This window comes from Jaculus jaculus, chromosome 6, assembly GCF_020740685.1.
Source record: "Jaculus jaculus isolate mJacJac1 chromosome 6, mJacJac1.mat.Y.cur, whole genome shotgun sequence".
NCBI lineage: Eukaryota > Metazoa > Chordata > Mammalia > Rodentia > Dipodidae > Jaculus > Jaculus jaculus.
Window position 1 is genome coordinate 2,527,945 of NC_059107.1, and position 25,207 is coordinate 2,553,151.

At 41.3% G+C, this 25,207-nt stretch overlaps 1 protein-coding gene across 10 annotated transcripts in view; it reads right to left on the bottom strand.

Annotated features, from left to right (window-relative positions):
• Positions 1-25,207, bottom strand: part of Rapgef6 (Rap guanine nucleotide exchange factor 6) — a 209,664-nt gene that overhangs the window by 13,370 nt on the left and 171,087 nt on the right. For 7 of the 10 annotated variants that reach the window (XM_004666590.2, XM_004666586.2, XM_045152409.1 and 4 more), the window contains 6 exons: positions 23,640-23,851; positions 19,486-19,609; positions 16,733-16,756; positions 12,440-12,660; positions 5,923-6,111; positions 1,545-1,679 (listed from right to left, as the gene is read on the bottom strand). In XM_004666590.2, the coding sequence (XP_004666647.1) occupies positions 1,545-1,679; positions 5,923-6,111; positions 12,440-12,660; positions 16,733-16,756; positions 19,486-19,609; positions 23,640-23,851 (905 nt within the window). The remainder of the gene's footprint in view (positions 1-1,544; positions 1,680-5,922; positions 6,112-12,439; positions 12,661-16,732; positions 16,757-19,485; positions 19,610-23,639; positions 23,852-25,207) is intronic. The other 3 variants (XM_004666588.2, XM_004666587.2, XM_004666591.2) reach the window with 1 other exon arrangement.

Here is a 25,207-nt window from a genome sequence, read left to right on the forward strand (position 1 = left end):
CAGATCTAACCAGCTTCCTGCTCGCAATCATCTATAATGGGACAGGCCTCAGAACGGTGTCCTCACAGGGTAAGGGTGCCAGGTGCTAGTGTAAGTGCAGGAGCACACGGGCGCCGTGCGTGTGCACTTCTGCCTGACTGGGCTCTGCTGCCATCCCAACTTGCCGAGCTCCGATGCCGGCACTCCAGGCAGGCCGTACAAAGACTCGTGTCTGTGTGCTTCACAAACGTGTCTTATAAACACAGCTATCATATATGTTCTTTATATATGTCCTATTTGATTTCACGAAGCATTTCTTAGTGAAATCCCATTTATGTAATGGTGCAACGTGTGAGTAAATGGAGAGAGAACACAACTGCACTAATTGATCACTTACATACTAGGCATTATAAATATCATTTCAGTTAAGCCATATTTAAGGGCCCTAAAGCAGAGGGCTTTTTCCTTATCTGGAGACAAAACCTAACCTCATCAACAAGTTACGTATAGTAACACAAACTAGTAAGGAACAGAGCAGGACTCAAACTCAGGTGTGGTATCACTGCACCATAGATGGAAAAGTAAGGGCCTGAAGAGTGAGGTAAGCAGGACACAGGAGCTGAGGCAGGCCTTGGAAGCCCCTCCATCCTGCCAGCCTTGACTAGCTCATCTCCCTTTTGACAAGTAGCATCCTCTTTGGGAATCGTTTAAATTTTTTTTTCTTATAACTATCAAGATTTCCAGCACTACGAAGCCCTTTTCTCCAGGGCATGCTCAGTGTGAAGGGGCCAGTATAAAAAATCCACATACCACTTAGCATCCTAATGTGCACTCAATGTGACATGGCATCTCCTTGCTACTGTCCAGGCAAGCCAAACAAGCTTTAGCCTGACATGAAAATGCAAGGAAGAGTGAGAAATATCCCAGACTCTTTTCACAGTGTTCTATATAAATGTCCATTTCCCATGTTATATGCTATTTTAAATCCTGGTAAATAAAAAGGCAATACCAAGACAAAAAGGGGGGGGGGATAAGTATTAACCTAAATATTTGCTTCTTTTCCTATATTTTGTAAGTAAAAACTATTTTTCTTTTTCTTTTTTGAGATGGGGTCTCATTTAGCCCAGGCAAGCCTCCAACTTGTTTTGTAGGTGAGTATGACCTTGAACTCCTTGTCCACCTGCCTCTACCTTCCGAGCACTGGGATTACAGACATATGCCACCACATTCAGTAAAGACACTATTCCTTATAGTAATTTTTTATGTGTAATACCCCACAGAAATGTCCAAATACAGGACACCTGAAAGATACCATCACTAACTGTGGCTTATGCCTTCATGTCTGTCTGTGCCTGCCCTCCATCGAACAAGTGAGGACCATGTTGAATGCTGTGGTCCTGGTCACATGCTACATAGAAGCATATTAATAATTCACTGATGAACGTTCAAAAAGCAGGCCTTAGAGCCCCCAAATCACACTGTTTTAGACATTTTCTATTATTTGCTTACAGAATGAAAAGTACTGTCCAGTCTAAGAAGACCTAGCATGGAAAGTTCTGTCTTACCTTTGCGAGGGGAACCTTGAGGAGATGCAGGAGGACTAGAATGTAAGGATGACGCCACAGAAACAGTGTCTTCTGTATGTTTCTTACCACTAATTTCTTCAGGCGGTCCTAAAGCTTTCTGAGGTAAATTTGTATCTAAAAATAAAAAAAATAATGCCACAAATAAGTATCATTTCACAGTTAAAATGAATGTAGCTGCATAAACCACTATGTACCTAAGGAAAGTCAAGAAGCACAATGGCTAGTGTAATTAATTATAAATGACAGAGACTAAATGATTGGGGAATGGCTTAGAGAGATTTTCACTTCTAGGTTATCTGTTCAAACTCAGCTGGTCAGCACAAACCAAATTACAGTAAGTCATTTGCTTTGTGGCATCTTACCACAGAAGATACAAGTTCAAACTCTTCCTTTGCTCTGGAGGTGCCTGCTCCAAGTCAGAGTAAGGCATCTGGCACAGTAGTATGGAGACATTGGCACTGTCACCACCTGTGCTGCTAGTACACTGAAGAGGCTGCAGGGTGCCAACCCATCCCCTTTACCCCCTTCGGCACTGAGGACCGAACCCAGGGTCTTGTGCTTGCTAGGCAAGCACTCATCCACTGAGCTAAATCCCCATCCCTGTCTAGCCCTTTCTAAGAGCACTAAATTCCACTACAGGAAAAAAATAAACAATAGAAAGAATCGTGAATTGAAAAAATAGTATGGAATTTAAGGAAAAAATGGTTTGTGGCCCGTAGTAACCATTCTTGCCTAGTTCTATCATTACCTTGGCCAACAGCTGGCTCTGTTTAATACAGACCAAACTTAAGAAATGGTTTCAGAGGGAGGGAATTACCATGGGATATATTTTATAATCATGGAAAATGTTAATAAAAATTAAAATAAAATAAAAAAAAAAGAAATGGTTTCAATGTATTGACTTTCTACAGTAGTTTCTAAAGAGATGTCACAGCCGCTGAGAGTTCACAACTGTGATGATCTGGCACTGGCTGCTGACAAGAAAACACTATATCACTAAGTACCCACACACCAGCAGCCGAGCTTTTTGCCTCTGGTCTTACTGTACTACTTTGTTTTTTTCAAGGTAGGGTCTCACTTTAGCCCAGGATGACCTGGAATTCACTACACAGCCTCAGGCTAGCCTTGAATTCACAGTAATCCTATCTCTGTCTCCCAAGACTCCTTCCTTTCCAAATAAAACTTTTCTCTGTTCGTATCAACTCCTTCCTCATCCCTCCCACCCCCCGCCCGTCTCAGTTTACATATAAAAGTACATACCTCAAAAGTGAGCTTACAACCCTCTAGCCTCAGTCTCCCACGAGATTATAGGTACTCATACGATGCCTGGCTTCAAATCTCTTTAATGGATTCTCACTGACAACTTACCTTTAGTATGGCACACTGTAATTTAAACATACTTATGACCTCTCTTTCCACATGCCAGAGGGCATTTTTAGTCTGCAGTGAAAACCAAGGACTTCAGAGCATTAGCTTGGGCCCAGCTACCAGCCTCATCACTCACTAGCATTGTGGGAATCACTTAGATTCTGTGTAAAATGAAGGTAAAATACTGCCTATCTTATAGGGTTACTATGAAGACTAAATAAGTCTATAAAGTTAGTAAAGATGAATTGTATCTGGAGGTCATTAAATGCTAAATATTACCTTCAATCTGTGTGTGTGTGTGTGTATACACATGTACGCAGTGGGAACTAAATCCAGGGCCTTGTGTGGGCTAGGCAAGGACTCTATCACTGAGCAACACACCTCAGCCTTTGTTATTGCCTCTTGGCCCTCGGCACATAATTTTTAGTAAGTTGGCAAAATGCTTATAACTCCTTGCTGAAAACAAGCTGTTTCCTCTGCTAGAAGGTTCCCAAACCTTTGCTTAATTATTTCCTACCTCCATCAATCTTGTTTTAAAAAATATTTTTATTTATTTATGAGAGCAATTGGGGAGGAGGGAGTGTGTGTGTGTGGGGGGCATGCTAAGGGCCTCTTATTGCTGTAAACACATAACAGATGCATGCGCCATTTTGTGCATTAGAAGGGTACAAGGAAGGCTTTTCAAATGTCTTTTTGTTTTTAAATATTTTATTTTTATTTATTTGACAGAGAAAGAGGGAGAGAGCGAGCAAGAGAGAAAGAATGGTCGTGCCAGGGCCTCCAGCCACTGCAAATGAATCCAGACGCATGTGACCCCTTGTGCATCTGGCTAACGTGGGTCCTGCGGAATCGAACCAGGGTCCTTTGGCTTTGCAGGCAAACTCCTTAACTGCTAAGCCATCCCTCCAGCCCTGCAAATGTCTTTAGCTACTGACCCATCTCTCCAGCCCTCTCCATAAATCTGTTAGACTCTATTTAAGTGTTATCTCCAAAAAGCCTTTTTAAAGACTCATAATGTCCCTGCTTTTGCTACATATATTTCGTTTCAACCCTTCCCTTCCTGTCTTTTTTTATTTTTATTCAAGGCTGAGTTTCACTCTAGTCCAGGCTGTTCTGGAACTCACTCTGTAGCTCCAGGCTGGCCTTGAACTCCTGACAATCCCCTACCTCTGCCTCCCAAATAATGGGATTAAAGGCCTGTGCCACCATGCCTTGCTTCTGTGTCTTTAAAAAAATTTTTTTTTGTTTATTTTTATTTATTTGAGAGCAAGAGAGAGAGAGAGAGAGAGAGAGAGAGAGAGAGAGGGAGGGAGGAAGGGAGCAAATGGGCACACCAGGGCCTCCAGCCACTGTAAATGAACTCCAGACATGTGCGCCCCCTTGTGCATCTGGCTTACTTGGGTCCTGGGGAATCGAGCCTCGAACCAGGATCCTTAGACTTCACAGGCAGGCGCTTAACCGCTAAGCCATCTCTCCAGCTCTAGAGATTCCTTTATAATGTGTTTGCTATGCCTCCAGTATATACAAAACATGTAAGAACAAAACCAGACAAGAATAGGCATGGTGGTTGGTGCATGCCTGAAATCCCCAACACTCAGGAAATGGAGGCAGGACAATCTACAAGTTTAACACCATCCACGATGAGTTTGAGGACAGCCAAGGCTACATGGGGCTTTTATTTTAAAAAAGACAAAGAAGGACTGGAGAGATGGCTTAGGCCTGTGCAGCCTAAGGACCTCTGGTTCAAGGCTCAATTTCCCAGGACCCACATTAGCTAGATGCACATGGGAGTGCACATGTCTGGAGTTTGTTTGTAGTGGCTGGAGGCCCTGGCACGCCCATTCTCTTTCTCTCTCTGTGGCTCTCAAATAAATTAAAAAGAAAATTTAAAAATGCTTAAAAAAAAAGGAGTCTCTCTGTGTGTGTGTGTCTCTATTGGTGGACTCAAATTCTGGCAAAGTTGGAGGTGTTTCTTATTTAACTTTGTATTTCAAATCTAATCAAGTTAAATCCGCATATTTCTATTGAATATGTAATATATAATGCATGGACCAAGTAATCACACTATGAACTTAATCTACCGTAGCCTCTCATAACAGCAAACATGTGTGGTGAGAACATGGCTCAGGCAGCAAAGTGTCTGCTCACAAGCAGGAGGCCTCATGTAGAAATGCAGGCACGGGGAGCACCTGTGTCATCCCACAGCTGAGGGGGTTCTTGGGACTTGCTGGTCAGTCTACCCCGACTGGTGAGCTCCCAACCAATGAGACTTCATCTCAGAAACAAAAGGCAGAGGTAGAAGCATCACTTTGAGTTCAAGGCCAGTCTGGGACTACACAGTGAGTAAACCTGGATTAGAGTAAGACCTTAACTTGAACCCCCCCACCAAAAAAAAAAACAAAACCCAAAAGGCGGATGGTGTTCCTGAGGATGACACATAAGACTGCCCTTTGCTCCCACTCCACACCCACAGACCTGTGTGCCCACCCACAGGAGCACCTCCCCCACACTGCATACACATGCACCCCCTTACACACATCAAAAAAAAAAAGCTAACACAGCAATACTGTTGAAAAATAAATACAAGTGATTCCTGTAATCTCAACATGACCTAAAGCACAAGAAGAGCCGTGACCATTTATGTAGTTTGCATGCTCTTCTCTCCTAATGCAGTTTTCAAGAGTCACCAATGAAGAGACATATCTAGATACTTTCATAAAAAAAGTCATTAGTATTTGGAGGTTGCATCTGCATCAAATATTTGCTTAAATATGCTTTGAATGCAGTCAGCCCTTGATTATTGCTCAAGATTTGGTGTAGACAATTAAGATGAACTGCTGTCAGATTTCTGTTAGAGATTTCAGTAACAAGATCTTAAGGCAAATGGAAACTTTTGATTCATGAAGTAGTACCTTATTACACAACCTACAGCAGCTGATCTGACGCTTGTTAAATCGCAGGTAAATGAATGCAGGCTGTGAGTACTTACTCAATGCAGCGTCTTTTGCTTGTCCTTTTTTCCTGATGGGGTGCAAGTTAACAGTTGGCACCTGCAGTACCTGGCTTGCTCTGGGTGGCTGATGTAAGTGGACTTTAGCTGTTTGGCCAGCTGACCTCAAAGGCACTGGAGACATTTCGGATGATTTGGATGATTTTTTCTCATTTAAACTCTTAGTCACTAAGAAGATAGACAACAATCAGATTTTAAGGTAAGCCTACTGCCACTGAAAAGAACAAGCAGTTGTTTAAAAACCATATTGGGAGCTGGGGAGATGACTGAGTGGACAAAGTGCTTGCCATGCAAGCCTGAGCACCTGAGTTTGGGTCTCTAAACCCCATGTAAAAGCCAGAATCTGTGGTGGGTCTTTCATCCTGGCAAGCCCACAGTAAGAGGGGAGGCAGAGATGAGATTTCCTCAAGAAGCTAGTGACCCAGCTAGCCTGGTGGACAGAGCAGTGAACGAGAGACAGCTCTAGCAAGGTGGAAGGCAAAGACTGATACTTGGAGTTATTGTTTGATCTTCACATGCACATTGTGGCAGAGTGCCCACACTCACACATCCTACAAGACCTCATAGGCTGGAGAGATAGCTAAGCAGTTAAGGCGCTTGCCTGCAAAGCCTAATGACCTGCCTTCAATTTCCCAGAATCCGCATAAAGCCAGATGCACTAGAGGCCCTGGTGTGTGCACTGACTCACTCACTCTCTCCTTGCAAATAAATATATATTTAAACAGACCTCAAATAATTTTTATAAAAAGCAGATTTTCATAAAATGGATTTTATTTATTACAAGGTATTATCTCTAAACTGGCCATAGAATAACCTTTTTATTGTACTTCCTAAACAATTCTTTTAAAAAATATATTTAGTTGAGAAAGAGAGAGGGAAGGAAGGAGAGAATGGATGTGTCAAGGCCTCCAGCCACTGCAAACGAACTTCAGATGCATGCACCACCTTGTGTGTCTGTCTTACATGGGTACTGGGGAATCAAACCTGGGTCCTTAGGCTTTGCAGGTAAGTGCCTTAACTGCTAAGCCATTTCTCCAGCCCCATTCATTCATTCTTTCTCCCTCTCTTTCTTTTTTTGGTTTTTCAAGGTAGAGTCTCATTCTAGCCCAGGCTGACCTGAAATTCACTATGTAGTCTCAGGGTGGCCTAGAACTCATGGTTATACCCCAATAATTCTTTTATTTTTCCCCAAATTTTTATTTTTATTTATTTATTTATTTTTTAAATTTTTTTAATTTTATTTATTTGAGAGTGACAGACACAGAGAGAAGGACAGATAGAGGGAGAGAGAGAGAATGGGCGCGCCAGGGCTTCCAGCCTCTGCAAACGAACTCCAGACGCGTGCGCCCCGTTGTGCATCTGGCTAACGTGGGACCTGGGGAACCGAGCCTCGAACCTGGGTCTTTAGGCTTCACAGGCAAGCGTTTAACCGCTAAGCCATCTCTCCAGCCCTCGCCAAATTTTTATTTCTTTATTTGAGAAAGAGGGAGAGAGAGAAAGAGGTAGATAGAGAATAGGCATGCCAGGGTCTCCAGCTAATGTAAAAGAACTCCAGACGCATGGCTACCTTGTGCATCTGGCTTACATGGGTCCTGGGGAATTGAACCTGGGTCCTTTAGCTTTGCAGGAAAAGTGCCTTGACTGCTAAGCCATCTCTCCAGCACTAACAACTTAAATTTTTTTTTTTTTTTTTTTTTTTTTGTGAGAGTGACAGAGAGAGAGAGAGAGGGAGAGAAAGAGGCAGACAGAGAAAGAATGGGCACGCCAGGAATTCCAGCCACTGCAAATGAACTCCAGATGCGTGTGCCCCCTTGTGCATCTGGCTAACACGGGTCCTGGGGAATCGAGCCTCGAACTGGGGTCCTTAGGCTTTACTGGCAAGTGCTTAACCGCTAAGCCATCTCTCCAGCCCAACAACTCTTTTTTTGAAAAAACTTTTTTTATTGACAACTTCCTCAAGTACAGTTAATAAACCATGGTAATTCCCACTGCCCAATGTAAATAATTTTGGAACCCATTCACTATTCCCATTTTCACCACCACTCTGCTAGTCAAGTTAACATTCTCTCATCTTTATTATTAATGTTAGTATTAATGTGTATCTTATGTATTTACTTTTACTGTACAAATTCTAATGCACCTTCAAAGTCATTTCCAGACAACGGTAGAGTAACTGCCAAAATGAAAACCTGATCATTCCACTCTCTTCTCTATAAGCCCCACATATAATTTTATATGACTTCTCATTGGGGTCAAGCTAAAGACTCAAGTCCCTACATCAAGGCCTGAAAAGTCCTGCATGACTTAGCATAACTTGCCTTCCCCGCATGCATTCCCCACTTGAACCCTGTGCTCTAGGTTTCTGCAGAGGTGGCCTTTGCTTAACTGAACAGGCCGGAAAGCTCCATTCTCTCTGTGACTATTTTGCTTTTTAAAGTGTTTATTATTTGACATACAGAAGAGAGACAAAAATGCAGACACAAAAAGAGTATGGGTATGTCACAGGGCCTCCTGCCAGTACACATGAACTCCACATGCAAATGCCACTTTAAGCATGGGGCTTCCTGTGGGTATTGGGGAACCCACGCCATCAGGCTTTGTAAGAAGCACCTTTAATGACTGAGCTATCTCTTCAGGCCCTCTGTGACTCTTGCTGCACTTCCCCCCACCCCGAGGTAGGGTCTCACTCTAGCCCAGGCTGACCTGGAATTCACTGTGTACTCTGAGGGTGGCCTTGAACTCACGGTGATCCTATCTCTGCCTCCTGAGTGCTGGGATGAAAGGCGTGCCCCACCACGCCCGTCTTCTTGCAGCATCTTTTAGGTCAACTTTGAGGGCATCAAGGACCCTTGTCTAGCTAACACTCCACACCCTAAAATAACTGTACTAGTGAACCTGAACCAGAGAGAGGGGGATGGATAGAGGGAAAAGGCCGCCTCCTAGAAAGCCAAACCACAGTGGCTCCTGGAGACATTGGGCAGCGGCTCATTGAGTCTCATCTATCACTCTGAAACTCACTTTTTGGAGAAGTCTCACTATGTAGCTCATGAGGTATTTGACCTTGTGACCCCACTGCCTTAGTCTCCTCAGTCCTAAGATTACAGGGCACACCACTGAATCTCTAGAAAGTCACAGACTGGGAATGAGGACAGGCTGAAGTCCTGGCAGTAGAGGAGCGGTTGGCAAAGGAGCTGTCTCCCAGGAAGTGGCTTACTGTCTATAGCTCAGGTACTTTATCCCACAGCTAAAACTACACACATTCATCTCTTTGCCTTTGTTTCGTATTTTTTAGAAATTCCAACACCGCTACAACAATGGCAGAGAGAACCTCAACTTTTTCTTCTCAGTTCTGGCCAAAGCTGTAAATAAACACGTTTCTTTTACCAATTCCTATTTCCTGGTCTTTCAGTAAAACAGCAAGCAATGGACCTCTGATTCCAGTAACACATCCACTTCTGGCTATGAACCAACTCTGGACTTTACTGACATTTTCATAACTGCTACAGCATAAAAAAAATTCTCAAAAACTAAAAACCCTCTGAGACTGTTTCGAGGGTAAGAGCTAACACAGAGAAATGCTCACTTACATGACAAGCAAGTGCCCTTTCTAGAGAGCTGAGGAGTCAACCATGACTCAGGACAGTCACTGAACATTTAGCCATCAATCATGCACAAGCAACCAAACCAAGACAACAAGTTAAAGGCATATGCACTCATTTATATTCAATGCGAGGGCAGAAGAGCTCACAGGCTTTCCTATGTAAAGGAACATGAGCCACCACTGTTTAGTGCTATGAGAAAAGGCAGGCAAGCCTGAGGCATTCATGGTCCTCCTGCCTCAGCCTCAGCCTCAAGAGTGCTGTTAATTGTAGGATTTCAGGCTGACCTGGAATTTACTATATAGTTTCAGTGTGGCCTTGGACTCACAGCGATCCTACCTCTGCCTCCCGAGTGCTGGCATTAAAGGTGTGCACCACCACGCCCGGCCTCATTTTTATTTTTTGTTTTTTTGAGATAGGGTCTCACTCTAGCCCAGGCTGACCTGGAATTCACTATGGAGTCTCAGGGTGGCCTTGAACTCAGAGTGATCCTCCTACCTCTGCCTCCCGAGTGCTGGGATTAAAGGTGTGCACCACTATTGTCCAGCTTCATTTTTATTTCTTTATTTGAGAGAGAAAGACAGAGAAAATGAATGAGAACTGGTGTGCCAGGGCCTCAGCCACTGCAATCGAACTCTACCTAGTGGGCATGTGCAACCTTGAGCTTGCTTCCCTTGGTATTGTGTCTGGCTTTATGTGAGTTCTGGGGACTTGAAGCCAGGTACTCATGCCTGTGCAGCAAATGCTTTTTACCCACAGAGCTACCTCCCCAGACCTAGAAAGAAATTTTATTTTTCTCCAAATTTAATAGGTTTGACAAAGAATCACAATAGATGAAACCTGCTCCAAGCCTTGCCAGTGTCAAAGAGATATAGGAAGAAAAGAAACCTGTTTCAATGGTAACAAATGCAGCTCAAATTCTGCCTCTATCCTTTAGTGCAGGTGTTCTTCAGGTCACATTTTTCTCCTTATCCTATGTGTAGATATGCTCAAGATATTCTATTCTGGGCTGGAGAGATGGCTCAGCATTGAAGAGTGTTTGTTGCTTAAGCATGAAGGCCTGATGTCACTAGTTCAAATCCCAATAATCCACGTAAAAGCTGCACATGGTCATAGACATCTGTGACCGCAGTCTAAGGGAGCTAGAGACCAGAAAAATCACTGGTGCTCACTGACCAGGAACCACAGCTTTGGGTTGAGGGAAGATCCCATCTTAGGGAAGCATGTGGCTGAGTGATGCTGAAGGGCTCCTCAAGGTGCCCTCTACCCCCATAGTCACGGTGCGCACGTCTGAAAATACATCAGACATACTCCACATTCTCTCTCACTCATGAGGTTCTATTCTGATTATAGCTTTTTCACTTTTTCCTTTGAGACAGGGCTTTTATACCATGTAGTCCAGGCTAACTTACGATTCTCCTGCTTTCCAAGTGCTGTTAGTTATAGGAGTGTTACCAGGCCAGCTTTTGATAATAGCACTTATTGAATTATTCTCCCTAACAAGTATTTTATTTTGTGTGTGTAGAGGCCATAGGTCGATGCTGAGTGTCCTCCTCAATTGCTCTGCACTTTAAAAATGTTTTTATTAGAGAAAAAAAGAGAGAAGGGGAAATAATAAGTGGGTGTGGACAAACAAGAGCCACTGCAGACGAATTCTAGATGTACATACCACTCTGTGCATCTGGCTTTATGTGAGTATTGGGGAACTGAACTCAGGACAACCACTTTATCTTTTCTTTTGAGACAAGGTATCTGATTGAATCTAGAGATTACTGATTTGCCTAGACGAACTGTCCAGCAAGCTGGAGGGATCCTCCTATCTCTGGCATGTAAGTTCTCAAATGACAGGTGCACATGCCCAGCTTACTTTTTTTGTATTTTTAATTTATTTTTTGAGATTTGCTCTCACTCTAGCCCAGGTTGCCCTGATCTCACAGTGACCCTCCTACCTCTGCCTCTTGAGTGCTGGGATTGAAGGCGGCACCACCACGCCCATCCCTCCAGTTAACTCTTATTTTTATGTGGATGCTAGAAATCTGAACTCATGGGGCTGGGGGGTTTAGGTTCAATTTCCAAGATAGCCATATATGCTGGACAGAGAAAGTGGTGCAAGGCTCAGTGGTTAAAGGCACTTGCTTGCAAAGCCTGTTGGCCTGGGGGTTCAATTTTCTAGTACCCATATAAGCCGGATGCACAAAGTGCATCTACCCAGAGTTCATTTGCAGCAGCAAAAGACCCAGGGATGGACGGTTGAGGACAGATACTGGGGGGGAGGGGAGAGGGGAAGAGAGAAAAAAGATAAAAATACTAAAAAAAAAAAAGAAAGAAAGAAAAAAAAAAGCTGGGTTTGTTGGCACACACCTTCAATTCCAGCACTGGGGAGGCAGAGATAGGAGAATTGCCATGAGTTCAACGTCACCCTGAGACTACAGAGTTAATTCTAGGTCAGCCTGGGCTTGAGTGAAACCCTACCCCAAAAAACCAAAACCAAAACCAAAACCAAAACCAAAACCAAAACCCAACCAAACAAACAAAAAAACCCCAGTTCCCCCTTACCCAGTATTTTAAAATCCACCTTGTTTTCTTTGATGCTTGGCTTTATCAGTAATCTTTGCAATTTTACTGGGATGCCTACGTAATTCTAGAGAACAGTTTTTTTTTTTTAAATTTATTTACTTTATTTATTTGAGAGAGTGGGGTAGGGAGGGAGGATGAATACAGGCATGCCAGGGCCTTCAGCCGCTGCAGACCAACTCCAGATGCATGTGTCACCTTATGCATCGGGCTTACGTGGGTCCTGGGGATTGAATCTGGGTCCTCGGCCATAACCCTATGCCTATAGAGAACAGTTTTTGTGCTGTGCTTCTAGGGTCACACAGAAAGAACTGCGTACTCACAGGTGCCATATGCAGGCTCCCACTGCAGTGACATCATCTGGAACTTCTCCTCATCAGTCTCCGCATCCAGACTGGAAAGGTACTGTCTCACTTTCCTTGCCATCTGGGCATCCTCATACAGCTTCTTAGCATTAAGCAGTGAGCTTCGACGAGCCCGTTTCTTGTGAGCGCCTCCCTGAACATCCAGCATGTTTGAATTTGTGCTGCCTTGACTCAATGACCTGTAAGAAATGGAAATCACAATGCGAGGCTCTGAGATGAGACTTAAACGTGGACAATGAAAATGGAAGGACTGTGCTCTGTTAATGCTACTGCATGCTGATGTCAATGAGTTAAAAGATGGAGAGCATTAATGAAAGTCATGTGGCTCATATGGCAATGCTCTGAACTAGGACCAAGATCTGGCAAAATGCAGAATTCAAAAAGGTAAGATACCAGTTCCTCCCTGAGCAACGGAGTCCATCACACCTGTATTTGTGCCCATGCAACCCATGGTACAATTGTGCCAAGAAAAAGCTTTCCTCTGGTCCTGCAGGTCCTCCACACTCTGAAGATATGGCAAGAATCTGAGTCAGCACAAGTCCATCCTCAGTCAGATCTTTGTACAAAGTCCTTCAGCAAGGATGTTTCTAGAATAGCTTTGCTTATCTGTGCTACTTGGGACATGCTGCTACAATCACCATTTCCTGTCCACAACAGGCTTCCTTCACTTTGAGCCTGGTAAATTTATTAGTAAACCACATCCTGACCACAATTAAAGGGAACAGTCACTAAGGCATAGTATGAAAATAACAAATCTTTATTCTCAATTCAGTGCACTCAAGATCAAAAATGCAATAAAAATTGCTCACTGTTTCCACTCAAATATAGCATGGATAAGCACTACCTGGAATCCAGAATGGGGATCTGAGATTCTACTTTTTTCAAACCTTTGAATGTGATGAAACCACAAACCAGGTAGAAATAACTGTCATTGCTGGGCATGGAGGTGCACACCTTTAATCCCAGCACTTGGGAGGCAGAGGTAGGAATACTGCCATGATTTCAAGGCCATCCTGAGACTACGTAGTGAAGTCCAGGTTAGCCTGGGGTATAGTGAAACTCTACCTCAAAAAACAAACAAACAACAAAAACAAAAAAACCTGTCATGTAAATAAGCTACAGCTTCACCAAGTCCACCCTTTTTATGATGCCTGCTCATACGTTATGTCTAGAACCATGCAAAACAGCAACTGTAATACAGCCTGTCCTCTCTAACAGGAATAGTAAATTCAAAGTTCTGAGATGATTGTTGGTGAAGGTAGGAGGATCTGTATTTTCCATATAAGCCTCATAACTACATTAAATATTCTAAGCATATATCCTACTCTTCAGTGTGTATATATCTAGTTTAAAACAAGACTTTGGATCCTAACCTTTTCATTATAAATCAGTTGAGACATTGCTGTAAATCCAGTTAATGGTATTTATTTTCAGGGGAGAGGGCCATGGGAGGGTAAAGGGAACGAAGACGAGTAAGGGACAATGGCACAAAGATGTCTGAAAATTTCACCAAGAAGCTACGTTGTTTTTTTTTTTAAAAAAATAATTAAAAATCCTGTGAAGCCTAAGGAGCCCAGTTCGAGGCTTGATTCCCCAGTACCCATGTTAGCCAGATGCACAAGGTGGTACATGCATCTAGAATTCATTTGCAGTGGCTAAAGGCCCAGGTGTACCTATTCTCTCTCTCCCTTTCAGTCTGTTGCTCTCAAACAAACAAACAAACAAACAAACAAAACAAAATTTAAAAAAATCCCAAAAAACAAGTAAGAGAAAAAATAGGGTTACATCTTGTGACTGATGACAACTTTCAATTGTTATTGGCCAGGCAGAAACCACAATGTGGCTATTACTAACAACAGGAGGAGAAACCTTAGAAGATAACTCTATGAATTGGTGAGTTACCCTGTGACCTCCAGGGAGCAGTATATCTAAACAGTGACACTATGTCAACACCAACTCCAAAGTGTCAAAAGGAGGTGCTCAGGGTCAAGGTCAACGTCTGGTTTATTTTTCCAGATGATGCAGTCCTGAACAGTGGGTGGCCTGAGGCAGTGCTGGACCAGACACACATGATTCTACAAGGAATTCAGAAGACTCATATTCTAAATAAGAACTTTTCCAAAAATCTAAATTGACTTATTTTCCTTGTATCTTTCTTTTTATGTATGCAGAAAGGTGTTATCTAAAACTAAGCTTATAGACATTAAGGAGCTATTTCAATAAGCATTAAGATAAACTTTCTATTTTTTTTTAATTTATTTATTTGGGAGTGACACAAAGAGAAAGAGGCAGATAGCGAATGAGAGAGAATGAGCACGGCAGGGCCTTGAGCCACCATAAATGCACTCCAGATGCATGCGCCACCTTGTGCATCTGGCTAACGTGGGTCCTGGGGAATCAAGCTTCAAACAGGGGTCCTTAGGCTTCACAGGCAAGCGTTTAGCCACTAAGCCACCTTTCCAGCCCGAGGTAAACTTTCAAAAGTAACATGGCACTACAGTCATTTTTCTTAGTTACATATAACAAAATGCAGCTAATTACTACTATTAGACACAGCAGACTCAAAGAAGTACAGTAAAAGCAAATCTTAACTTTGAGGAGCAATTTTTAAACCCGAATACTTAATGGTTTTATCTTAGTTATTATAAAAAAATAAACGGCTAGAAACAAATATAGAATATCAAATGAATGAAAAATTATGATAAATGACAATAACATATTTTCTAAACTACTTCCAAACTGCAAATACTTGAATATAAAGTGAAAACACACCAACTGTCTATAAGCATCAAGTATCATACAATACAAACCTTTTAATAAGTAAATGAATAAACAGAGACTGTATTAATGTTAATTCAATCACCCAAAGTGCTCATGAGATATACTATCCAAGTAGTAATGCCAGTTATCGACTTCCATGTTCAGCAAGAATACCCAGAAAAGACCAAGACATAACTGTATGATACAGAAGTACACGAGAAACATACCAAGAGGAGATAAGAAGAAAAGTCAAGATCACAAACTTTAATGAAAAACAAGACCACAAACAAGACAAGACTCAAGAAGGTGGCTCAATTTTTTTTCTACCTATAATAGAAATATCTAACTTCATGATTCACTAGTCTTAAAAGATCAAAATTCCTCTCATGCTATTTCATCTCCTGTGAACATCATCTCTTTTCTGATTTACAAATGAAAGGTCCAGGCACACGAGATCCAGGAGCTTTAACATTCTACGGGTCTAAACAAGACGCTGAGCTGTGTACAAGCACAGACCAGAGCCTACTTTAACCATACAAGGTTGAGTAGATAAGAAACTTTATAGAGAGAAAGTGATTCTTTGTAAGTAGAGATGGTAGAAATCTAAAATAATCTCAACCTATACTGAGAGCCTCAGGCATTAGTGAATCTGACGAAAGATTAAAATTATTTTACACTACAGCTTGCATAAAGGTATCCTGTTCTTTACGATAGGGGAGGGAGATGGCTGTGCTAAAGGCACTTGCTTATAAAGCCTGCCAACCTGGATTCCACTCCCTAATACCCACATAGGGCCAGGTGTACAAAGTAGCACATGTGTCTGGAGTTCATTTGCAGTTGCAGGAAGCCCTGGCATGCTCATGTTCATTCTCTCTCTCTCTCAAATAAGTAGAAAACAAAACAAAAAACCCAACATTTCAAAAAAAATAAGATGCAATCTTTACAGAGAAACTGCTAACTAATTTTAATACATCGACACAATATATTTACTCTTACAGAACACAGAACTGAATTACAGAAAATGGTATGGACTTCTGAATCACACTGTCTAGGTTTGGATACACTACTAATGAGCTGCAGGACTGGGCATGTCTCCCTTCTCCATCTGCACCATGGGAATAGCAGAATTATCTCATAGGGCAACAGGAGAGTTAAGTAAGATTCTTCTTTTACAGTGCTTAGAGTCATGTTTGGCACACACCAAGTGCACACTAAATGTTTATTAATGTCATCACTACCTCATGGAACTTGCTAAATTTATATGTGCAAATGGCCTTATAAAATGCCAATAATGTAAAGAACAAACATAAAAACCAAAAGCTGCTTCTACCACTACTCTGACCTTGTTAGCAAAAGGCATTTTGGGAACACAGCTGACAGAGTTAATAGGACGCATGCTACTGCATATGCGTGCACTACTGAAGCGGGCGCAGGACAGCTGCAGTTATGAGCGTCACAACCTTCATTCCAGTCGTTCATGGCTACACTTACCCCAGACTCCGCCACCTCTTCTTCCTGCAAGCAAGAGCCACAAACATTGAAGCATGTATTTGAACAGGAAAGCACAGAAAAAAGACAACAGTTGAGAGTCAGAGAAACTATGCAGACAGAACAGAACAGAAAAAATTTATCAGGGAAAAAATTACAGCTTAACAGTAAAATGACTTTAATGCAATGCCAGGGTGGGGGAATGAGTCACTTATATGTGCCAAAGGCAAAAATAAATTTTAAAAAAGCCCCTCTGTAATACATATTTTAAAATAGTTTTTAGACAACTGCATTTTGTTTGTTTTCTTCTGTTTTTTTTTTTTTTTTTTTTAAGGTAGGGTCTCACTGAAGCCCAGGCTGACTTGGAATTCACTATGTAGTCTCAGGTGGCCTTGAACTCATGGCAATCCTCCTACCTCAGCTGCCCCAGTGCTAGGATTAAAGGCATGCGCCACCATGCCCGGGTATTATGTTTTTTGAGACAGGGTCTCATTCTAGCCTAGGCTGGCCTCAAACTCTTGGTGATTGATTTGACTGTACCTGGTCCTTGTGCATGTTAGGGGCATTCTACACTGAGTTCTATGCAGAGTCTAAGTATAGAATTTCTAAATAATTTTGAGCCACTCATTTAAGTTATAGCTGAAATTACAAGGAGCACAGATACATACAATTTTGTGTGGAGAAATTTCTCCAATTATGTATTTTACAATAAATTTTCCCCAGCAAATCCAACTTAAAATGTAAATAAAAGTATATCACCAGGCCAGGTATGGTGGTGCACACTTGTTCTCCCAGCCTGGGATGCTAAGCCAGAAGGAACATTAGCTCAAAGACAGCCTGGGACACACAGTAAGATACTTTCTCAAAAGCAGAAAAGTTAAAAAATTCACAATTTGGTCACTCCATTATTTATTTTTGGTTTTTAGAGGTAGGGTCTCACTCTAGTTCAGGCTGACCTGGAACTCACTATGTAGTCTCAGGGTGGCCTCGAACTCACTGCGATCCTCCTTCCCCTGCCTCCCAAGTGCTGGGATTAAAGGTGTGCGCCACCACCACTGGCTCCATTTTTTTTTAGCATGAAAACCAATTACTGTTACAATAGAAGGAGTGACTCTGTTCATACTTGATAATTACATACTATTAAAATGGACAACTATTTGCTTAAAAAAAGATTGCATTTCAGTATACGATGACAAAACGAATTCATGAAAAATTCAGCCTACTCTAAATCTAAGTGTTTTGTTTTCCTTTATACTTTATTTTACTCAACCCAGGCTGCTCCTAGGACAACAACCAGGTTGTTTAATCTTCAAATCATGCATTTCTCTTTGTTAACTTCTGAACCATAACTGGCACTTTATTGTCATATTTATTTGTCTGACAGGGCTTCAGGAACAGAGGGAAAACATGAGTCAGTGGGGTCTGTGTAGGACAACAGACAAGTGGCGGGGCCACTGTACCAGGACACGCAACATACAGACAAACAGTTTCCTTCAGAAGGGTTTTGGTCCCTGGTTCTTACTTTTTTTTCCCTCTTCCCTTTAAGATAGGGTTTCATTCTAGACCAGGCTGATCTGAAATTCACTATGTAGTGCCAGGCTGGCCTTGAATTTACAGTAATTCTCCTACTCTTTACTGTAATCCCTGAATACTAGGATTAAAGGTGCATGCTACCATGCCCAGCCTTACTGGTTCTGCTTCCACACTTATCAATGACATCTCTCATCTTGAGGTAGAGAGGTCATCTGGCACTCCTTCCTCCACACTTCAGAACACTCTAAACTATAGCACTGTTGGATTATTCCCTTATAAAAACAAAACACTCTTCTAAACTAAAACTCAATCCTAACACACTGTTCCATGTACTCATAAAGCACAAAGTATCTTTGTTTCATGATAGAAACCACCTCTAAATTCCTTCATGTTTAATGCCTTATACATACTTATAACACCCCCCCCCAAAAAAAATCAGGCCAAAACTTTACACTGTAATGCCTACTTACATTCTGAAATTATAAAAACTACCCAGAATGGTTTAACAGCATGCTTCCTACAGATATTTGTGGTAGCCTTTGTATTATATTAAGGATTCAGCCCGAAGATGGTGGCACATGTCTGTAATTTCAGCATTTGGGAGATAGAGGCAAGAGGATTGGGAGTTTAAGATCAGTCTCAGCTACAAAGAGTTCAAGGTCAACATAAGCTAAAACCCTTTGTGTGTTTGGGGTACACTCAGATTAATACAGAATAAAAATGATATTTTTTGTTTTTAATCAAGATGGATGGAGCATGACTAAATGGTTACATCCTAAATTCTGTGAGGGGACTTACATATAAACAGCTGCATTGGAGCGTAAGGAAAAGTAATGTTTAGAAGAATGAAATATGAATGGATAGAACTGGAACATTAAAAGATACAGGCAGACTAACTAATTAGATTAGAAGACAAATGAAACAATTTGTGCTCTGACAATTTCAGTAAGATCAGCAATTTTATGCTAGTATTGTATATAACGACTTCAATTCAGCACTATCTGTATACTCAGTACTAGTAAGATACAGAAGAGTAGGGTTCGAATCTTAGCTGTTATATAGGAAGACTAATACCACTTACCTGCTAGAAATGCTGTGGTAAACGATTAAGAATGATGTGTGTACAGCACTCAGAGGGCACAACAAATGATACCATAATATTATCTATCTTACCACCCTCAATGCCATTCTATATAACATGTTAATACATTTCCATGCCATACCTCTGTCGGAACATCATAGCTGGGTCCATGTTAGCAGAAGTCATTCGAACAACTTGACGAATTTCCTTGGCAATCATTCTTAGCTTTTCAAAGTTTACTAAACCATCCACTTTGGAGTCATTCCCTATAATTAATACAAGTAATTATTTAACTTTCATAGATTTTATCTTAAAGCAGAAGTGCAGTTATGAGTACAGATAATATTTCTTTATCCAAGTGCTGTTAAAACTTGACAGATGGCTTGACACTGACTATAGGAAATGAGCATCTGATGGCAGTGACCACTGGGATGACCTAAAAGGCACCATAGTGCTCAGAAGTGATGGAGGAGTTTTCAGCACTGAAACATTTCTATCACGACCTCCAAGGCTCAGGGTCCATTGTGGAAGAGGTAGCAGAAAGAATGTAAGAGCCAAAGGAAGGGTAGGACTGCTTACAGTGCAACTGTCGAGACAGAAACTGGCCTCGATATCCACAACCTCGCAGTGCCTAGTACTACCATCACAAGACCTTCATAATATAAGGGAAAGATGATGATATCAAAATAAAAGAGAGACTAACAAAGACAGGGAGAGTATATGATGGACAGCGAATTTGTGAAGGGGAAAGTGGGAGAGGGGAGGGAATTATGGCTTATTGTCTGTGAAGTATAGAAGTTGTCAATAAAAAAGATGACGATCTGAGAAAACTATTCCTGATGAGATTAATGATTATGATTAGATCACATATGAATATACATACATTGTTGAAAATTTAGGGCAGCTCATGATCACAAGGGAACTTTTGGGCTTACTTACTAATTAACCCAACCTACAAGTTTTCTTTGGTTTATAATACTTAAAAAACAATTAGATGAGGCTGGAGAGATGACTTAGTGGTTAAGGTGCTTGCCTGTGAAGCCTAAGGACCCAGGTTCAATTCCCTAGGACCATGTAAGACAGATGTACAAGGTGGTGCATGTGTCTGGAATTCGTTTGCAGTGGCTGCAGGCCCAGGCATGCCCATTCTCTCTCTTGACTAAATAAATAAAATATTAAAAACAACAACAACAATAAACAACTAAATGAGGCTGGGCATGGTGGTGCACGCCTTTCAGCCCAGCACTCAGGAGGCAGAGGTAGGAGGACCACTATGAGTTCGAGGCCTCCCTGAGACTACAGTGAGTTCCAGGTCAGCCTCAGCTAGAATGAAACCCTGCTTTGAAAAACAAAAACAAAAAATGAAAGAAGAAGAAAAGATAAAACTAAAACAGAAGTAGTAGCCAGGTGTGGTGGCACATGCCTTTAATCCCAGCACTCAGGAGGCTAAGGTAAGAGGGTGGCTGTGAGTTCAAGGCCACCCTGAGACTACATAGTGAATTCCAGATCAGCCTGGACTACAGCGAGACCCTACCACAAAACAAAAACAAAAACAAAAAACAAAAAACAAAAAAAAACCAAGAGAAGTAGCAGATATTCCCATAGGGACATAGGCTGAAAGATTCAATGATTTTGGGTTTCTTTCTCAAGTAGCAATAATTAGATAAAGCTATGAGGTGGTTGCCTCACAGGGCACACACACTATCCTGCCTGGTATTCACTTTTCCTCTTTCAGAATTTGCATCGAAAACCCTGACTTTTAAACACCAACATGCAGTTGCCTGCTCACAAGCTGTGTTGTTTTTATTGACATCTCTCGGAGTGGAATTCTTTTCTTTGTAGAGTCAGGTATGAGACCAGATGGAGCCTGTTTATCAGCTTACCTCCATGTTCAAAGGGCAACCTGCCTACTCATAAAGTGTTTGCTTGCATCTCCCTTTCACAGTTAACCTCATTTTTTTTTTTTTTTTTTATCTGTGGAAGACTCCAAAGAGCCTCTGTGGAAATCTCAGCCCCTGAAGCCAAGTCTGAGAACCATTTTTGGGTCTCAAATCTGCATTGTTTCCCTTTTCATAGTAAATGGCACTTATACTTTGGTCATTAAGAATCAATGCCAGTTGGAAGCAACATAATCATCAAAACTACTCCCATGTCAAATACTCTGAGAGAGCATTCAGTAAAACAATTTGAAGCTTATGATATTTTTTATGAAATAAAAGTGATAACGAAATTCTAAAGCCCTTTCTGTTGAGAACAATTAGAAAAGCTGGATATAAACAAAAACATTTGTATCAAAAAGTTAACAAGCAAGTGAAGATCTGAGACCATGAAGGGGCAGGTACCACGTTCTCCTCACTGGTCTTACTGCATTTAGAGGAGGGATGATGTGAAACACTGGGCACACTCATCCGACTCTGTGAGGTCAGAATAAAAGGAACTTAAGTCCAATTAAACCTCTAATGCTTTAGCCTGGGACTCTGAAGGATAACATCCTGGGACTAAGAATGAATCAAATATAGACTAGAATAAAAGCTTAGGGATAAAATTACCTTAAAACTTGAAAATGGATCAGAATGACTTGGGATTGCTATCTTCATCAGCTAGGCAAAGTTTAAGCTTCTTTGGATAACTGAACTGTATTTCACAAACCTCAGGTTTTTTTTTTTCTGGTAATTTAAAAATTATTCTGTCAAAAAAATAAGACAGGGGTGCATGCCTTTAATCCCCACACTTGGGAGGCAGAGGTAGGAGGATCACAATGAATTTCAGGCCACCCTGAGACTACATTGTGAATTCCAGGTAAGCCTGGACCAGAGTGAGACCCTATCTCGAGAAAAAAAAAAAAAAAGACAGGGTCAGGGAAAAAATAATTTAAATTGTAAAAGAAAAAAAAAAAAAAAAAGAGATCCAGGATTCAGATTGTGAAGCTATCAGAAACAGGCTTTATTTGAGAGAGAGCGTGTGCGCGCAAACAAAAGAAAGGTTTTATTAACAGTAATACTGTTGGATTTAAAGGTATAGAAACTTCAGGAAAAGTGGAAGAGTAAATGGAATTTAAGTGGTCTAAGTCCTTTCCATTGCCTGACACAAAAACCGTTAGCAAATATTTTATTATCAAATATACACACGTGGCACAATATCTAGTATAACACCAGAATAATAGCAAAAGACTATAATGATCAAGTGAACAGACCAGGAAAAATATAACCACATAAAAATTAACAGGTATGGTAGTGGCATGCCTTTAATCTCAGTACTCTGGAGCAGAGGTAGGAGGACTGCTATGAGTCTGAGCTCAGCTTGAGACTACAGAGTGAGTTCCAGGTCAGCCTGGACTAGACTGAGACCTTACTTCAAAACTAAACAAATTAAAAATAGCTATCTTTGAGGAGGAGGAGGGAAGTAGATGGGAAGGAGCAGGAGTAGGACTTCTGGAATGCTGGCAATATTTCATTTTAGTGTGTTGGCTATAAAAGTGTTTGTCAAATTTTATTGGTTCTTCATTATTTGGCATAGTTTTCTATATGTGTGGAGTAATTCAATTAAAAAACTGGAAGAGGAGCTGGGTGTGGTGGCGCACGCCTTTAATCCCAGCACTTGGGAAGCAGAGGTAGGTGGATTGCCGTGAGTTTGAGGCCACCCTGAGATAATGGTGAATTTTGGATCAGCCTGGGCTAGAGTGAGATCCTACCTTGAAAAACAAGAACAAAATAAAACAAAACAAAAATCTGGAAGAGGCTGAAGAGACAGCTTAGTGGTTAAGAGGTGCACATGTTTGGAGCTTGTCTGCAGTGGCTGAAGGTCCTGGCATGCCCATTCTCTCTCTCTCAAATTTAAATAAAAATTGGAAGAACTGGGCATGGAGGGGCATGTTGTTAAGCATGTGAGCAGAGGTAGGATTCCTGTCAGTTTGAGACCAGCCTGAGACTATGTCCAGGTCAATCTGGGCTAAAATGAGACCCTACAGTGAAAAATCAGACCAAAACAAAAAGACGCTGAACTTCAAAAAAGCAAGTAGTATGAGGCTGGGTGTGGTTGGCACATGCCTGTAATTACAGCACTTGGGAGGTGGAGGCAGAAAGATGGAGAATTATAGACCAACCTGGGCTATATAGTGAGATCCTATCTGAAACAAGCAAGAAAGCACGATGAACCAGTTTGATCTTTAGTGTGATATATATGGTTTGTTTTGTGTTGATTTAGTGACATATACAGTTATACTAGAACGCACAATAAATCCCAATGTTACAGAATTAACTAAAGTTAAACATGATAATTTTCAAATACTTTAAATACCTTCATGTAGGAAAGTCATATCTTTCTTAACAACAGGGAAGAGTGGAATAATTGGAGGTTGCATGCTTTGGCTGCTAAGAACATTTCTATATTTTGCCATGTTTCGAGATGGATCAAAAAGGTCTTGCAGATCTTGGAGATGTTTCTCGTATTTGCTTGGTAACTTTTCCCAAGTTCCTCTGAGCCGTGCTACTGGTGCCAGGTTCAACCCACTGTCAGATAAAAAGAATAAAAAGATTAAAAATGGACTTGAAGGAGAGGGCAGAATCAGGTTAGTAAAGTTTCCTAGTGCTAAAGAGCAGGACTCATTTTAACACGCTGAAACTGAGAAAAACTAATAAATAAAAGGGACTTCCTTAAGCTTCAAACAAGGAGCCTTTCTTTTTTAAGAAATATTATTTATTTATTTATTAGAGGGAGAAGGGGAGAATCAGAAAGAGGGCGAGGGAGGGGGAGAGAGAGAATGGGTGTGCCAGGGCATCCAGCCACTGCAAACAAATTCCAGATGCATATGCCACCTTGTGCATCTGGGTTACGTGGGTCCTGGGGAATCAAACCTGGGTCCTTTGGCTTTGTAGGCAAATGCCTTAATCCCTAAAGCCATCTCTCTAGCCCCAAGGAGATTTTCTTTTAAGAGGTCTCCAGTACTTCCCTCTAGTTGTTAATTGTAGTCTTTCTTTTAGTTTGCCTGTAAGAGATAAATGGAATAATTCCATAAAATAGCAAAAGGGCTAGAGAAATGGCATAGTGGTTAAGGCATTTGCCTGCAAAGCATAAGGACCCATGTTTGATCCCCCAGATTCCACGTAAGCCAGATGCACAAGGTGATGCATGTGTATGTATGTGCACAAGGTGGAGCACACATCTGTTTGACTGCAGTGGCTGGAGGCCCTGGCATGCAAATCCTCTGTCATAAAACAAAACATAACTTCAAGCATTACAACATTGTTTTATATGAACTAACTTTCTACCTATCTGAATATGAATAAAATAATGCCGAGAATTCTTAAATAATAAAGGAGGTAGCATTTTCTTTCTGAGATTTTGTCAACTTATGTCTCCAATTTCAAAGTTCCATATCCCTAAGTTGAATTGTGTCCTATAAGTCTCCAAATACCCAATTTTTCCTTTCTGTAGAACTTTAAATCAATTCAGACCCCCTAGCTTGAAAACATAATCGATGTCAATCAGGCTGAAGCTTTCTCTACCACCCCATGGGTTAGCTACAAGTGAATCCTGTGCATCTTTTATGTTGCAATAGTCTTATCAGTTAGCTCTCCTTTGTTTCTTGGGTATCTTTTACCCATACCACCACATGTAAAATATTCTCTTCACTTCTAATTTTCTTTTCTTTTTGTTTTTTGAGGTAGGTTCCTGCTATAGCCCAGGCTGACCTGGAATTCACTATGTAGTCTCAGGGTGGATTCAAACTCACAGCGATCCTCCTACCTCTGCCTCCTGAGTGCTGGGATTAAAGGTGTGCGCCACCACGCCTGGCCTTAACTTCTAATTTTTTTTAAAAATTTTTTTGTTCATTTTTATTTATTTATATGAGAGTGACAGAGAGA